Source organism: Scatophagus argus, chromosome 22, assembly GCF_020382885.2.
Source record: "Scatophagus argus isolate fScaArg1 chromosome 22, fScaArg1.pri, whole genome shotgun sequence".
NCBI lineage: Eukaryota > Metazoa > Chordata > Actinopteri > Scatophagidae > Scatophagus > Scatophagus argus.
In genome coordinates, this window is record NC_058514.1 from 15,051,082 (window position 1) to 15,067,629 (window position 16,548).

The 16,548-nt window shown below is 41.2% G+C and overlaps 1 protein-coding gene across 3 annotated transcripts; it reads left to right on the forward strand.

The window, feature by feature from the left end:
- Positions 1-92: 92 nt before the first annotated feature.
- Positions 93-15,122, forward strand: ppp6r2a (protein phosphatase 6, regulatory subunit 2a). 3 transcript variants are annotated; one of them, XM_046378801.1, is made up of 24 exons: positions 93-226; positions 3,625-3,794; positions 3,952-4,206; positions 5,190-5,376; positions 5,753-5,890; positions 5,985-6,050; positions 6,181-6,293; positions 6,745-6,858; positions 7,294-7,420; positions 7,750-7,902; positions 8,337-8,561; positions 8,698-8,762; positions 9,088-9,203; positions 9,292-9,377; positions 10,111-10,191; positions 10,317-10,414; positions 10,703-10,760; positions 10,925-11,052; positions 11,189-11,313; positions 11,408-11,552; positions 12,129-12,217; positions 12,318-12,498; positions 13,816-13,926; positions 14,528-15,122. In XM_046378801.1, exons 3-24 carry the CDS (start codon positions 3,980-3,982, stop codon positions 14,631-14,633), a joined length of 2,739 nt encoding a protein of 912 aa, XP_046234757.1. In that variant the 5' UTR covers positions 93-226; positions 3,625-3,794; positions 3,952-3,979; the 3' UTR covers positions 14,634-15,122. The 3 variants fall into 3 exon arrangements, with proteins under 3 accessions (XP_046234757.1, XP_046234756.1, XP_046234758.1); XM_046378800.1 differs by having other exon boundaries at positions 101-550; XM_046378802.1 differs by having other exon boundaries at positions 101-550; positions 12,321-12,498.
- The last annotated feature ends 1,426 nt before the right edge of the window (positions 15,123-16,548 follow it).

A 16,548-nucleotide genomic window follows, 5' to 3' on the forward strand; every position in this document is an offset into this window, starting at 1 on the left:
ATTGGTTTAACTGAATGTACAAAGAAAAGTGTCTCACTGTCATACCACTAGTGTTCCAACATGCTTGAGCTCAAAGCTCAGTGCAATGCCCCAAGTCAATGCACGTCCCCCGTGCAGGTCCACTGCGCGCTCTCGTTCCGATGTCGCCATTTTGATTCGAAAAATATGACTGAGTTTTTCCTGCTTTGCGTGCTAAACTTAGCCCCGCGTCTCAATTACTTTGTGTGTGAGTACGAATCGTACACTCTATAACAGATATTGCTACTAATGTCAAGTAACCATTAATGTTGCGAAACGGTTTATATAATAGACTTCAAAGCCACATTTGTCTAACGGTAGCTAAGTTGAGCTAGCTAACAGTAGCCTGTGCTGTCGCCGATTGACCCTTCAAAACAAATCACTATTCGCTCACAGGCTAATGTATGTATGCTAACATAGCTAGCTAGTAGTTAGCTGGATAGCTAGTGACTTGGTAGCTGGCTGCTTAACGAAAAACTCCAACAACAATATCATACAGACGGGAGGAACAGCAGCTGACTTTCAATCAAAGGTAAGTTGTGGACAGCAAGATCGTTATGAGTTTGAGCAGCTAGCTAACGTTAACTCCTACGTCAACGTTAACTGCATCGACAAAGTTGAACCCAAGTTGGAGAGCTATTTCAGTTGACTACCTCAGCTCAGTACACGTTAACTGTTAGTAGCTAATTAGCTTAAGTGCTAATCAGGGGAAAGGAGGAACTAACGATAACCACAACGTTAGCTAAACTGTTTTGCTAACTAGATAACTTAGTGTCTAAAATCGTCAGTTAACATAAGTCGTGATAAAGAGACTGATGTTTGTTAACTTTGCCTAAGAAATCTGCTCAGCCATTTGATCACTTGACGCTATTTACCATATCACAGTCGCTAAGTTAAACGTTTAAGATTTATAGTTTGTTGGCTGCCATCTATATTAACGTCACCCCCCCCCCTAATAACGCAATGTTTCTTACAATACCGTGCTTCTTTTGAATGTTCAATACTGTCTAGTTAGTAACGAACAAGCTAAGCTAAGTAGTTAGATAAGTTAGGTATTCTTCACTGCTGCCTTTCCGAGTTGAATAAGGCCAGTAGCAGCGAAGCCTTGCTGCGTTACTGAAATCAAGTACCTAGGTTAATTTGCACATTAGCTTAATTGCCGCCGGTTAGCAAAGGGGCCTCGCTTGTGAACCACGCAGTACAATTAACCGCAAGTATCTTCATTAATACAAAGTAAATAATGTGTTTTTATTTCTTCTATTAATGGGCTGTGGTTCCTCCACTGGAGTTGAAGTAAACAGAAATCTGAGCTCCTACCGCAAGTCAGTTGATGTGCACTTCATGCCAAGGCAACGGCAGCTCAGTTTACATTACACACCAGTGTGTCTCTCATTGTTAGACAGTCTTAACAAATGGATACCCCCTTACTCAGCAAAATATTACAAACCGGTGATGCAGATACATCATTTCCGACATTAACAATCGCACATTTTCACATTTCAGGTCAAACGAAGAATGCTTAATAATCATAATTGAATAGGCTAAGCACTATGAATATTTTGGGACCATCATCTGTGTACCTAACATCAGACACAGGTCTGCTCACTTAATTTTACAACTTAAGTGCAGCTAAGTGCAAGTGAGCAGCAACAAGCTGAGTAATGTCGATTTTGTTTGTCGTCAGAAGTGAACTATTGCCAGTTGATCATTTGTAGTGCATGTTGCACTGGGTGTTTAGTACGACATGATAAGCATCCAGTCACAACCAGTTATATATGTATTCACACTCAGTAAGTAAAGAAGAACTCAAGTAAAAGTGCAGGTGGAATTTCCTTTTGCTTGATTTCCGTGCTTTTTGACTTGCCTAATTACAGACTGATGTTGGCTCACAACATCCACATGTATGCACTTTATGTGTGCCATTGTTCCTCTTTTCATCGTCTGTTATATGTGCCGGTGGAGTGTTTTGTTGAGGTTGCCTCTGGTGGATTCTATTTTGGATGTAAAGTCAAGCGTTTGCTTTCCTGCTCAGTGTCCACAGAGAGCGTTCAGCGGGTTATTATTGCACTTGTGTACTCTGCAAATGTATGCCAGATGGACACTGCTGCTGCTGCGGCTGGTGCGTGTGCAGGGAAGGGTCCTCCTTCGGAAAAAAAGGAAAAGAGAAAGGAGGAAGCACTTTGATTTCCTCCTTCAGTTTTACTTCCACGATCAACAGTTGATAGCATGTTGCCTAGCAATACACACTTTGACAAAGCCAGAAAGTGTACTTGTCTTTGTGTTACTGCTGGTGTGTTAGGTCGTCTAGATTAGCTGCCACAGTAACCAAATGAGGCAAAACAAACCTAACAATCTTGGGTAGTCACAAAATTATGACATACTTTTTCTCTCATTTAAGATGCATTCTCCATTTGCCTCTACCTGATAGTAGACATTTAAAGCCTCTGGTTTGGTGCAAATGAGACGTGAGAAATAGATGACGATCAAATCTTGTTCAGTGGTTGTCTAAGTATAGAGTGATGAGCATCTAGATGTTGACTGTTTAAAATATAATGAATGAAGTTCACTAAATAGGTAGTGTAATACCTGAGGCGTACAATTTCCTAATCAGTTTTGTTATGTTGGGAATGTTCACAGCCTTCTCACTCATGAAAATTCCCATTGTGTTGAGTTAATATGTTATTGATGCAGCCATGCACATCATAATTACTTGTAATTATTATTACATTTGTTAGTTTGAGCTCTTTAGGTTGTTGTTGTAACCTGAGAGATGTCACATTTTAAAATATGCGGGTCTTCAATCTAGAATGAAATTTTTTGCTAAAATATAAATTGTAAAACTTTGGTTTTCCCAGATGTCATTTCAAATGACCTCAAAGTCATAAAAATACAGCATTTCAAATGCAAAATAATTGCTGTGACTCTTATACTATTTTAATCACTGTATGTCATTGGGGCTCTTTTCCCAAACTAGGGAATCGGTATTTTTATTTTTTGACTTAAAACTTAAAATGGCAATGACACGGATTTATTTGTGTAGCTGTTGTACTGTTGTGATAAGCCATTTCCAGTTTACAGAACACCACATTGTTGGGTCTCTCTATAAAATACTTCCACACTCGAGGTGATCTTAGTTGGCTGCAGCTTGTTCTGCGGGGAAATGCTCTGACTGGACGTACCCGTCTTACTGCTTAAATGCGACAGGCTGATGTACATTATACAACGTATTTCAGTAATGAGTGATGTCGATGAGTTGCCCTAGCCCTATGGTGCACTGCCAGAACTTTCTGTGTAAAACTCATTCTCAGTTTCTGTAAGTGTTTGCAAGTAACAAACTTCCTGTACTGAATGGCTCATGACAAATGCACGTACCGTTGCACCCCGAGAAATTTTACCAGCTCCGAGCTGACACATGATGAGGACAACACAACTTCATAATGGTTCAAAACATACATTGTATCTTGTTAAGTATACATTCACATGCAGAATTTGTGCAAGTGTGAAATGTCGTGTGAATGGTATGTTAACATAGTGTCATTTCTCCTAAAGTTTTGTTGCACACTTGATTAATAATCTCTGCTGTTTTTGTTTTTTTGTGTCGTACAGGTTATGGTGAGCCTCTCAGCGTCTCATCTCCTAAAGAGGCCTGCGTTTTAAGAGGAGCCCCATGCTGATAAATGCCAGGCCTCGCCACACTCTCTGTCGTCTGCACAAACACAAATGCCTGCCTGCCTGTGGGGGAGGTCTGATTAAAGATATCTATATTTCATCCACTGGTATGTGTGAGCACTTTGTGTGTGGCATTTCCATATTTTTGTAATGGTATTCATGATGTAGAACCACATTTACTTGTACCATAACAATCCAGTTGTTGTCTTTATTGTTTCTCTTCCACTCTTCCACTCCTTGTCATTTTGCTGTTACGTGACCTAGGGCTGTGTCCCCCGTCCCAGCGGCCGCCATGTTTTGGAAGTTTGACCTGCACACCACCTCCCACATCGACCAGCTGCTGGACAGGGAGGACGTGACGCTGAGAGAGCTGATGGAGGAGGATGACGTTCTGCAGGAGTGCAAGGCCCAAAATCGTCGGCTGCTCCTCTTCCTCTCCCAGGACCACTGCATGCAGGAGCTGGTCAGCCTGATCACCACAGAGCCTCCTGCAGACCTTGAGGAGAGGAGCCGCTTTAAGTGAGTCCTCACAGTGGTGACTGAGACAAAGGATGTTGGCGGGGGCAAGGAATGGGTTTCAGGATTGTGTAATGCATAGGGTTACGTTGTAGTGCAACCATTATAAACTATACTATACAACTATATAATTACAAGTTAGATTTTATATTGTACTTTATCATTATCCATTTCATCAGACAGCTGGAAAGAGTTCTCATGTAAGAAATACAGTAGATTCCCTAAAATCTAAATGATTATTTTTCAGATTTATCCATTAATTGTTTAGTCTATAAAAGGTCAAAACATTGTTAAAAAAAATCTTCTTTTTTCCTTCCAACAGTCCCAACAGCTTAAGGCTCTTCGTTTACTACCATAAATGACAACAAAAAGCAGCAGATCTTTACATTTAAGAAGGTGGAACCTGGAAATGTTAGACATTTTCCATAAGAAATAACTGAAACGATTAATTGATTACCAAAATAATTGGCAACTAATTTTCTTATGATTGACTAATTGATTAATCAGCTTTTCTATTGTGGTTGTCCTTAGGAGGCAGCAGTGCACGTTTTTAGTTCAGTTCTAGGGACAGATTACCAATGGCCATAAAAGTAATTTTCTACTAAACGTCCTGTATCTTGTGTGTCTGCAATATAGTTGTCTCTGGTACCATTAATTTGGATTAACATGCATTAAAATCACATATTGTTTATATGTTATTTATATGTTGTCTTATCTTTGTCTTATCTATCTATTGGTTAGTGTCTACATACACTACAACAAGTACATCCTACTTCTGCTGCTCTGGTCACTGAAATTCCCACCCAAAATCATATAATCAAATTTGTTTTGACCTTTTCTAAACGCTGTTAAGCTCAAACCATCAGTCATTTCAGAAATGTCACTTAAATATCATTGATTGAAATAAGACTCATTCAAATTATCAATCTCTGTGTTTTGTTTTTTTGTTTGTTTGTTTGTTTGTTTTTATATTTATATATAAATAGGTTTCCCAACATTGCTTGTGAGCTCCTGACATCAGATGTGTCCATTATAAACGATAAGCTGGGCGGGGATGAGTCTCTCCTTGAGATACTCTACCACTTCCTCGAGCAGGACCCACCACTCAATCCTCTACTGGCCAGCTTTTTCAGCAAAACTATCGGCAATCTCATTGCCAGGAAAACCGAACAGGTACACTGAAAAAGACTGTCGAGAAACAGTTTCTTGAACATGTAGATCAGTGTTTCCCAACCCTTTTTGAGCCGTGGCACACCTCTAACATTGGAAAGATTGCATGCGTGCCGTCGGGCAAAGCTATTTGAATCAGTTGGCCGCTCTGCATGCCGCCTGCCCAGAGCGGCAATCGGGTGAAGCCAGATTCCCCCCCCCGGCACGACCGACAACTGGGTTGGAAATCACTGACGTCGATAATCAATAAATAGTGTTGTTAATAAATACAGCAGTTTATAGAAAAACCTAACATACATTGGACAACACAATTGTGGTATTTTGGAAAATAACATCACTTTCTTTTGAGCACAATTGAGCACTTTGTTTTGTTTCCCAGGTGATAGCTTTTCTAAAGAAAAAGGAAGGTTTCATTGGTCTGGTGTTGAAACATATTGATGCCTCTGCAATGATGGACTTGCTGCTTCGCCTCATCAGTTGCGTGGAGCCTGCCCCCTTGAGGCAGGAGGTCCTCCATGTAAGCTCTCTGAATATCTTATTGTGCATCTTTCATGAGTGGACACCAACTTTTCAAAGCTTTTAAAGTATCTAACACTGCATTTTTCTCCAAGTGGCTGAACGAGGAGAAGTTGGTACAAAGACTCACAGAGCTCATACATACTGGCAAAGATGAGGAGGTGAGTGTGAGTCCTGCTGAGAGTTGACCTGCCACCATATTGTCTGATGAAGAAACCATAATGCTGTACATGCAACTTAAAGAAGTCATCTGTTAATTTAGATTTTCTAATTTAATGGTTTACATTTCAGAGACAATCAAATGCATCCCAAACGCTCTGTGACATCATTCGCCTTAGTCGAGACCAGGCCAATCAGATGCAGGAGAATATGGAGGCTGACCCATTATTGGCTGTACTAGAGTCGTAAGTTTACAGTTCCTTTTGATTTAAGTTCTAAAAATTACCTCCAGACTGACTTTGTTAGGTGGTCAAGCTAATCAAACTTTTGTCCTATTTCCTGTTGGATAATGAATCAGTTTGAGACTACAGTTTTGACAGGGTGCATGCTCTTACATGCCTACACAAGCATGGATTGGAAACATACTGAAACACTCCTATGTTGCTGTTGCACCTGATTTGCAAATTTCCTTATTTGGAGTGGAGTATTCTGAAGAAAAACCCTTATGCTTTGTGTATGCAAACGCCTGTTTGACAACAGTTTTGAGTGTGTGGGTGTTCAGTAGCTCACCTATGGATATCTACACCTCAGTATTAACAGACAAATCAGACAACTGGCTTACAAGCTTTAAGGGTAGAACACGTCATCAGCATGTCATCATGGTCCAGTTTGTTTCATAAATTTGCTGTCTTTCAGACAGGAGAGTGTGTCGGGACTCCTCAAGAACATGTTTGAGGGTGAAAGGAGTGAGGCCTCCATCGTTAACGGAACTCAAGTGCTACTTACCTTACTGGAGACCAGAAGGTCTGGGTGAGTGCTGTTAGGTTTTGGGGCTATAGTTCAATTTGGTTCCTCTGGGTGCAGGTCCTTCAAGTCCATTTGAGAAATAAAACCACATGGTATACATGGTAAATTTGCACTGTATCAACTCCTATAAAGTAGAAGAAATGCTCTCCTCTCTTTATATTTAGAAGTAATGCTGACTAAGTGAGTGAGTTAGTCTGAATTTTCAAAATTTCTAGTAAGGAATGAAAGATTTATCTAGCATCGTTGTACAGCAGAATGTCATAGTGCTTCACAAAAGAAATAGGACAACAGTTAATACAAAGGAAGAACCAAATGCCATAAACCAGAGCTAAATTAAAATAAGAGTAAATAGAAAGAAGAAAATTACGTAGGCAAAGGTGGGTCTTGTCCAGACCTTAGGTGAGTGAGCTTATATTTCTGTCTGCTTGTATCTTGCAGGTTGGAAGGGCTGATGGATCTGTATTCTCAGGGTTATGAAAGGTCTTACACTGTCAACAGCAGTATTTTAAATGCCATTGAGCCCCATTTAAAGGACTTCCAGCAACTTCTCCTGGACCCCCCCAAGGTAAAGCCAGTGCCAAGGGAAGCAAAATAAGTTGTAAAATTAAGCACTGAGACATTCTGTATTTGATTGATTTTGTAAAAGTATTAAATCCCATAATTTTTTGTAATATGTGTTTATTTACTTTGCACATTGATAGATAGTGCCCTCAGGTAAGACGTAATAAAGCCTCATCTCAAAAAAAGAGATTAAGTGTGATGCAACAGTAGACATTTTTGCTGTTACAGAACCTTGTTTTTTCCCCCCGGGTGATTAAAACTCTGGGTTGCTCGTGATTTGGTGCCAAAACAACATTTGTGACAATACATGTCCAATTCTTGTCTCCTCTACAGAAAAGTGCAATATTGACGACCGTTGGCGTTCTAGAGCAGCCATTGGGGAACGCCCGCCTTCACGTGGCCCGGCTGGTGGCCGCCCTGCTACAGACCAGCGACCCCAGTATCTGCAAGGAGCTCTGCAATCTTTCCACGATGGACGTACTACTGGTAGGCTAAGCCCTGCTCGAAACTCAGTTGCTCCTTTATGTCATTGCATCCATACCGGGCAAGACTTGTTTGAGCTTTCATACATTGCTAGAAGGATGCCTTTTCCTGGTTGTGTGTTGTATCTGAAAAAAGTTGCATCAGATTTGCACAAGGTTGGTCACGAGGCCAGAAAGCACTGATTACCTTATCGCACCACTTGGCCAAAGGGCTGGGGGTGTGGCTTATTTGCTGCAGATTCATATAAGACCATGAATTTGTTTATGTTGTTCAGCACCACCATGTCCTTTTTAGATAACCATGTTAGGGCACAGGACCACATCACATAGTGTTGTAATAATTGGCTAAAATGCTCAAAAACTGACTCATGCTATTGGTACATCTTGACACCTAAATGCTGTTACTGACTTTGCTTACATCTGTCTCTCTCTGAATAGGATCTGTTCTTCAAATACTCCTGGAATAACTTTTTGCACTTCCAAGTGGAGCTGTGTGTGGCAGCTATCCTGAACCATCCTTCCTCAGAGGAGCGGCCCAGCCCAGGCCTCCAGAACCACGATGGGAAGCCTGCAGCATCCAACCCTGAGGTGCAGGGGGAGGCAGTGGAGACGGGCAGGACCAGTGAGCCACAGACCTCCATCCACAATGCCCTCGTGGCACATGTAAGTGGCTTAAGCAGCAGTGGTGTCCTGCACTTGCCATACTACACTTGTCTTCTGTTTTATTTGCACAGTTTTGATGCTCGTCCTTAATTATTTCCACACTTAACTTTGCTCTGTGTTTCTGTTGAACCCTCAGCTCTTCCAGAAGTGTAAACTGGTACAGAAGATCCTTGACGCCTGGGAGGAGAATGATAAAATACAGTAAGGTTATCTTCACATTCACAGTCATAACTATGTGCTCTGCAGCTGCATTTTTAAGCTTTATGCATGTCCTCAGAAATATATATTGTGGTATATATAAAACTACAAATGTTCCTGCCCTTTAGTGTTTTTCTTGATGTTAAGACTGTGATGTAAAACATAAACAGTAAATATGTGCAGGAGTATTTAAATTGGCAACCGCTTCTCATGAGAATTTTCTCAATACCAAGACAGCAGTGCATCAGAGAGTTAGAGAGTGCGACTGTGGTGCTGCAGTTACTTTGCCAATCGAAGGTAATTGTGACTGTGTCCCTGTCAATTTCAGAGCTGAGGGCGGCACCAGGAGAGGCAACATGGGTCATCTGACTCGAATTTCTAACATGGTGGTCCAGAACCTGGAGAAAGGACCAGTACAGGCCCAGATTACTGACTTCATCAAAGGTAATTATGAATAGAATTAATCCTTATGTCAGATAAGTTACCATTTTAACAGAAAAGTGAGTGAAAATGAGTCTCTCTGCTTTTGCAGAGCTTCCAGAGGACTGCAGAGGTCGCTGGGAGAGCTTTGTGGACGAGACCCTGAGAGAGACTAACAGGAGGAACACAGTCGAGCTGGTGAGATATCACTCAGCAGCACTCCGGTTCTGCTGAATCCATGTTTTGCTTTTAACTCCCTCTCATTTCCTCTTTCCGTGTAAAGACCACTGTACTGGGAGCAGCCAGTTAATCAGGACAGAACCAGCTTCTCAGCAAATCCCATTTTTCTTTCCGCATTTTTCAGTTAATGACGTGACTGATCAGCGATGATGTCACACATTATAAAATTGTTCATTGGGATGAAGCCCGGATCAGTCTGTCTGGTCTCCAAACTTCATCTCCTTTGCTCTTCTGATTCTTCTTCTCCTCTTGTCTCCTTTGACTGGCTGCAGCCAGTTGCATTGTCTCCTGACACGACCAGATACCTATCCTCCTTGATATCCATGAGGCATTGGCAAGTTCTCACGTTGTGTCTTTTAGCAGTTAACACATAATTCACACTGACTTCTGCTCCTGATCTGATCTGAGCTTTTTGTTGACAGTCTCTAAAATCAGGGCTTCAGTCCCGTTGTGTGTGCTTGGCTTAAGTCTGTATGCTCCAGATAAAACCGACATAATATGCCAAAGGCTCAGTGGTATACTGTGAGGATGACAGAAAATCTGTTCTCTGTGATGTGGATTTCCACAACAAAAATACTTTTTTTTTTTTTTTGCTCTCACTTTACAGGACAGTTGTTAATATTTGACTGTTTTCATGAGTTTATTAAAATTGTTTAAGTTGCAAAGTTCATTAGACCTCTGTGTCCTGCAGGTAAGCACCCACAACATGCACTCGTCCAGTGAGGACGACGACATGGAGAGCCCTTTCCCCAACGACCTGTCTCTGCAGCAGGTAGGTTAGACTGAAAATGACACGTCACACCACTGCTGCTTGTTGTTTGTAATGATTACAAAATATCTTTATCCAGCTTTCGTTACATCCTCAGTTCATAATGATTTTACCTTTGACCTTTCCAGGCCTTCTCCGATTATCAGATCCAACAGATGACTGCCAACTTTGTTGATCAGTTTGGGTTCAATGATGAGGAGTTCAGTGAGCATGATGAAAATATCAAGTAAGCAGTAAAAGTCTTAACACAGCTTGTTGCCATTCAAAGAAAATCAGTGACTCTGTAACTCTATATTCCATACTCGGTCAACAGCAAAAAATCTTCCACAGCTCAGAATCATATTTTCAGATTTTCATTGACACGGTTTGATTTTCATATCTGTTGTTTTTTGTTTTTTAGTTAAGTGTATGTGACTTAGTGTCACATTGTTTCAGTTATCCCACAGTGTTCAACTGATCACCTTCCTCTTCAGCATGTTTGCTAATAGTTTTTTTTTTCCTTGTCTTTCCTCAGTGCCACATTTGACAGAATTGCCGAAATAAACTTCAATCTAGATGCTGATGATAATAGTGTAAGTGTTTTGCGTGTGTCTGTGTCATGTTGATGAAAAAATGTTTCCTCATCAAACTCAGTCTGCTGTTACAGTGACACTAATGCCACAGCTACAGTTGCTAAACTTGTTGTATTGTATTATTGGCAATCTTGGACTTCATCCAAATGTCTGTCTCTACGCAGGCCAATGCGGCTGCTTTTGAAGCCTGCTGTAAAGAGAGGATACGCCAATTTGATGATGCTGATGAAGAAGAGGACATTTGGGAGGAGAAGGAGATGAACTATGCAACACAAGCTAAATCCAGAACAAGGTAACAAGGTTTTTAGTTTGTGATTCCCTCACTGCATCCCCCCCTCTTTTTTTTTTTCTTTGCACCAAGCATTTCAGTCTCCTATCTATTAACCCTTTCTTCTCCTCAACCCCTATCCGTTGTCACTTGCTTCCAGGTTTGGGGTGTCCCAAACCTCAGAGGGAAGCTCCAGGAGCAGCATGGAGAACGGTGGCAGGGAGCGGGACCGTGGATCTGAATCTGATGAGGACGAGGACACTGAGCAGAACACGTCAGATACAGGTCAATCAGAGGACAGCAGCTACCCACAGAACACAGCCGAACGTCACGTAAATTCACGAACAGCCCTTCAAAGCAGGCTCTGTCTTGTTTCCAGGTCCTTGCTGGACAGCAAATTTCAGGGACTCTCAAGAGACTGCAGCATCCCAAATCCCAGCAGGGTGGGACAGCTCAGGTGCGAGTGGAGCAGAGACGAAGGAAACTGGCTGGGCCAACTTCACTGAGTTCCAGCCTTTCGCCGGGTGAGAAGCAAACCTGTTGACCTAAATAAGCGAGTATCTGGGATGGAAGATGAATTGTATGTTTTCTTTGTCTGATTGGTTAAAGGCTCAATTGATGCAACAGGCATCCCTAGAAAACTATGTTTTAAATGCTGTTGTGGTTTTTGGTTTTTTTTTTTTAATCACTGGTCTGAAGTGTGAAAAAGGACAACTGACAGTTTGCATCTAAAGATTTCAGAATTTTTTTTAAAAAATAAAAGAAATTAATTATAAAAAATTCAGAAATACCAACACAACATTTGTGACTTACAGTGATGCGTGTTTGCACGTGTGGTTTATAGAGAAGTAGTTCCCTCACGACATCTGAGTGGCAGCATGCGTATGCTCAGGCTCCCACAAATGATTTGACTTTTAATACTGGAAGCAAAACAAAAAGGTTGAAAATGTAAAGTTGAATGGGTTTGTAGCCCACTGTGTTTCAATACAGTGTAAAGTTCTGTGGAATCACATGTGCTTACCATTTGACGTTTTGAAAACACTTTCATTCTGTATAACTTTTGAACACGTTTTTCTGCTGTCCTGTTGATTTTTCTACAGTACAGAGACTGATCCCAGGTGCAGCTCTCCTGTGGACTCGGGCAGCAGCGATGCAGATAAACAAGCCACCCAAAACCACGAGAAGAGCGGTGAGCACTCACTAGCATCCCCTTCATAACCTGTCCGTCAGAATACAATGTGTTTTACAACAAACGGTTTCATTTTTTTTCTGCTCTTTGCGTATGTCAGCAGATGTTAGTGCCTCATCTGGTGCTTGGCCGGAGGGAGAAGGGAGGAAGGCTCCCATCATGGCCTCGGACAGCAGCTCCTCCGGGGGGTCCGACAGCGAGGAGGATGACAAAAATGCTGGTGCTCCTCGCTCCGCCGTCACACCCTGCATCCCCGGCAACAAGACAGCTGACCTCAAAAGGTTTGCATCTTTTAGTCGAAAGCCATGCTGTCAGATGCTGAGTTGTAAAATCCTCTTCTGCTCACCAGTCGACTTTACAGCCTGGTCTGTGTGTGTGTGTGTGTGTGTAAACATCTATATTTGAAACATAATTACAACATTGAGGTAATTATAGAGCGAACTGGGATTTGAAATTACTGGATTGATTCAGTTTTGCCTTTCTGAGCAAAGAATATCCTGGGACAGTCCTCTAGGTTAACTGCTTTGGCCTGACGGCGCATGGAACATTTGGAATCGATGTCTTTCCGTCTCTGGTTTTAGACTTTAACGTACCTTCACAATTTACTCTTCTTGAGAAGCTTTTATCGAGCTTACTGTAACGTAATGAGTTGTGACAACTCACTTTATCTTCACTTCATCTCTTTCTCTGCTGCTCCATGTACCTGCACAGTAACACATGGCAAGCTAGTTATCGTAACACTTTGCAAGGCTAAGTTACAAACGGGCTAATTACTGGAACGAGTGTCACTGAGTTTCTCAACATTTTAGTAGTAAAGTTAATACACTCAACGTTGACTGGACAGTGTGGATCTGTAGGAGTAATATTAGCCTGGAGCATCTGGAATGACTTGCCCCGGTGTCTTTCTGTCTGTTTTTGCCTTTGCAAATTGTGTTTTTCGCATAAATTAGCCCCAGCGGACTTTTCCTGTACTCGTAGCTTAACATTTACATTTATAAATAAAGTTTAGCATATCATTAGTATTACATCATCAGTGACTCTTGCACCGCTAACAAAACGCGTAACAGAGGGGACGAATGGAAAGAGAAGGGAACAGAAACAAATTTGCTTTCTCCGTTTGGCAGGGTTCCCGTTGGCCTGGCAACCTGCGCTCTTTTACTATCACAGATGAAACACTGTGGGAGCCTCTCTGGCAGCAAACTTGAGCTAAAACTGAGATTTGCAAGTTCACAAAGTAGAAGAAGTTTGTGACTTCCATCAGTCATTTTTATGACCAGATCTTAATATTAAGGTTGAAATATGTCCCCTTCTAGTCACCGTCCTTTCAGTTGTTGTGATCACACCCACACTCGCTCACATGCTTCATTTAGTGGAGCAAAGAGCAACAGATACATTAGTCAGACTGTATGAATGAATGCTGATTATAGCAGTGTCAAAAAAACAAACAACGTACATGAAGGGCTCTGTTCATTGAGCCCAAAGTAGGAAATGTTTGCAAACTGTGCTGAAACTGGACTGGATTGGACTAATTAGTGACTGTGTGTTTGTGTGTGTTTGTGTGTGTGTGTGTGTGTGTGTGTGTGTGTGTGTGTGTTCAGCTGTGAGGAGAGTCCGGTACCTCTGGAGAAACTCTCTCTGTCAGATCCTCCCAAAGCGTCAGAGCAGCAACCTGCTGAGGATTCACCTGTAACCACACAGGCCGACAGGAAGTAAGTGATGTTGATGCATTGTCAAAAAAAAAAAAAAGTAAAAGCAAAGAACTTATAAGTAATTTAGTTTGTTCATTTATTTATTTATTTATATCATTTTATGTACGATATAATCAAAATCACGATTAGTATCCATTGTGGCAGAGGTTAGAGGGCGCTACACCTCAGGTATAAAATCCCAACATGTGTATGTGCTCACACATGTTCAGACCACACAGTCATGATTTTAGGGCTACACATGGACATACAGTGGACTGGTGACAGAGTTTACATGAAATGGACCATTGTAGGAAGTGGATGTTGAAAGTGGACCAGAGTCTCATCGCTCCACTGCGTGTCTCAGTGTTTATTTACGCCGTTTCCTCTGAACACGATGAGCTCTCCAAGCCTGAGAGTTGAGATGAGGTCATCAACAACAGAACTGTTAGGTGTAGAGTAATCGTTTCCAAGCCAACTGTCGGACAGTTGCACATGAAGATTAGGTTAAAGGCTTGGTGTAGTTTGTTCTCAATACGCAAACACAAAATAAACAAGCATACAGCAGACACCCGTCTTCTCAGTTTCTGTATGTATGTGACCGTTTCCTCTGTCATCCTAACAGAGAGGAAGCGCCACCTCCCCAGGAAGTGACGGTCAATGGTCCGGTGGGAGCGCACGTTAAATCCATGGGTGACGGTGCCGTGGACTGTCAGCCTCCTCCAGAGTGACACCTCTAAATAACCTCACTGCAACTACGGTGTTTTTACCGAATCACTCTGCCATGTTATTGGACCTGGACACTGCCAATCAACACCAGTAATGAGGCGGCAGAACATGTAAAAAAAAAAAAAAAGAAAAAAATATATATATGTATATGTGTGTGTGTATATATATATACACACACACACATATACATGGAAAATCAGAAAAAAAACCCAACAGATCCAACAGACAGGATGGAGTATAGAGGAATCGTCTTCAAAGCCTTTTTTCCGATGTTGCACACACGTGCGGTTTTAATGTAGCAGCGATCTTTGAAATGACAGAATCCGAGGGGTAACATCGTCATTATTATTTTTTTATGTCCTGAAAGATTTCTCTCCTACTTGTTCAAAGCTGTTGGAATCCCATTGCTAGGGATTTGTCACCCCTTGAATGGATAGCACAGGCTAACTTTTGATGATGCCTCAACAATAAATACGTTTTTTTGGAAAGCATTTTTTTTTTTTTCTTCTTCAGGCTTCAGAAAAAGCACTTATGCAGCCATTTACTGTACATTATAGCACAATGTAAGTGTTCTACCCTCATCTCTGCTGGCTGTCTTATCTGTCCTCTCACACAGATCAAGGTTTTTAATCCCTTGTTTCCTTTTTTTTTTTTTGTTTTTTTCCTCTTTGGTTGTTGTTGATAAAACATCTCTTTATTGTCGTACATCACCAGGTTTCTGAATGTTTTGAAGTGCTTCAGGAGGGTCCATTGAGGAGGAGGAGGTCGAGGAACAGAGCTCTAATAGTATTACTGTCTTTTGCTCATGTGCAATAATGTCAATTAGCCATTTTATTTAAAAATGAAATTCCACGTTATATCTTTTTAAAAAGAATCAGTCTAGCTTTGGACGACTCATTTGGCGTAGGTTTGGGCAAACGAATCTGGATCTAATCTCAACTTGATCTTTAAGATTTTTAACTTTAATTTTTTTTTTTTTTTTTTGTATTGTTTTGTTTTTGTTTTTTTCTTTTTAGTGCATGTATAACCGGTTCTCTGTTGACCTAGCTAGTGAGCTAAGACCTTCTGATTGTATTGACCTTTAAGTTCTTATTGCTATTCCTCTTAAATCAACCAAACGTTATCTACCTATATACAAATATTATCTACATTTAAAAGTAATTTTACAAGCAATCCTGAGATTACTGTTGTTGTCTCTTCCTTTTCTCTCTCTGTCTCTCTCCATCGAGCACTTACTCACAGGGCAAGAGTGACATCTGTAGTGATGCTGTATTTTTTTTTTTTTCTTTTTTCTCTTTTTCTTTTTTTTTTAAAGGTTTAATTTTATTTCTGTCTGAGAGCAACAGGATTGGAAATAGGGCAGGTCTGGTTTCTGCAGAGCTCCAGGCCTCTTTGATGTACTTACTTAAATCATTTGACAGCGATCAGGTTCTGCTATCATTGTTTAAAAAAAAAAAAAACACCAAACAAACAAACAAAAAAAAGCAAAATTAAAAGTGTCTGGTTGACCACATTAATACCAAAAGCTTGGCTCTGGCTGTCTGGTTGTTGTCTTTCCACCTCTGCAAACGTTTACATTAATGACATTGAGTTTGAAAACCCCGCCCACCCCGACACTTGTGCTTGGTTCGTTGCTCAGTGTGACTGGACTCCATGTAAGGATGATAAAGCTGTCGTTTGACCCGTCCCAACAGGTGTAACAAAGCCGTCAGGAGAGTGAGGGAGATGTCAGTCAAACAGTCTGCACGAGCCCACCGAATCGTGAGGAGAGCTCTTCTACAGGGAGGTCAGAGGTCAGGGTCAGCCATAGAGCAGCACTCATGTGACATACCTGTGAGCTATTTTATGGTTCGAACCGTCTGACGCTGGTTGAACAAAAGACGCAGAAGTTAAAATGCAACAAAGATTGCAAAAAAG

Coding starts and splice junctions, on each gene's coding strand:
- ppp6r2a (XM_046378801.1), top strand. CDS start 3,980: ATGTTTTGGAAGTTTGACCTGCACACCACCTCCCACATCGACCAGCTG. Junction 6,051..6,180: donor ATACTGGCAAAGATGAGGAG/GTGAGTGTGAGT, acceptor TTTACATTTCAG/AGACAATCAAATGCATCCCA. Junction 12,499..13,815: donor AAGACAGCTGACCTCAAAAG/GTTTGCATCTTT, acceptor GTGTGTGTTCAG/CTGTGAGGAGAGTCCGGTAC.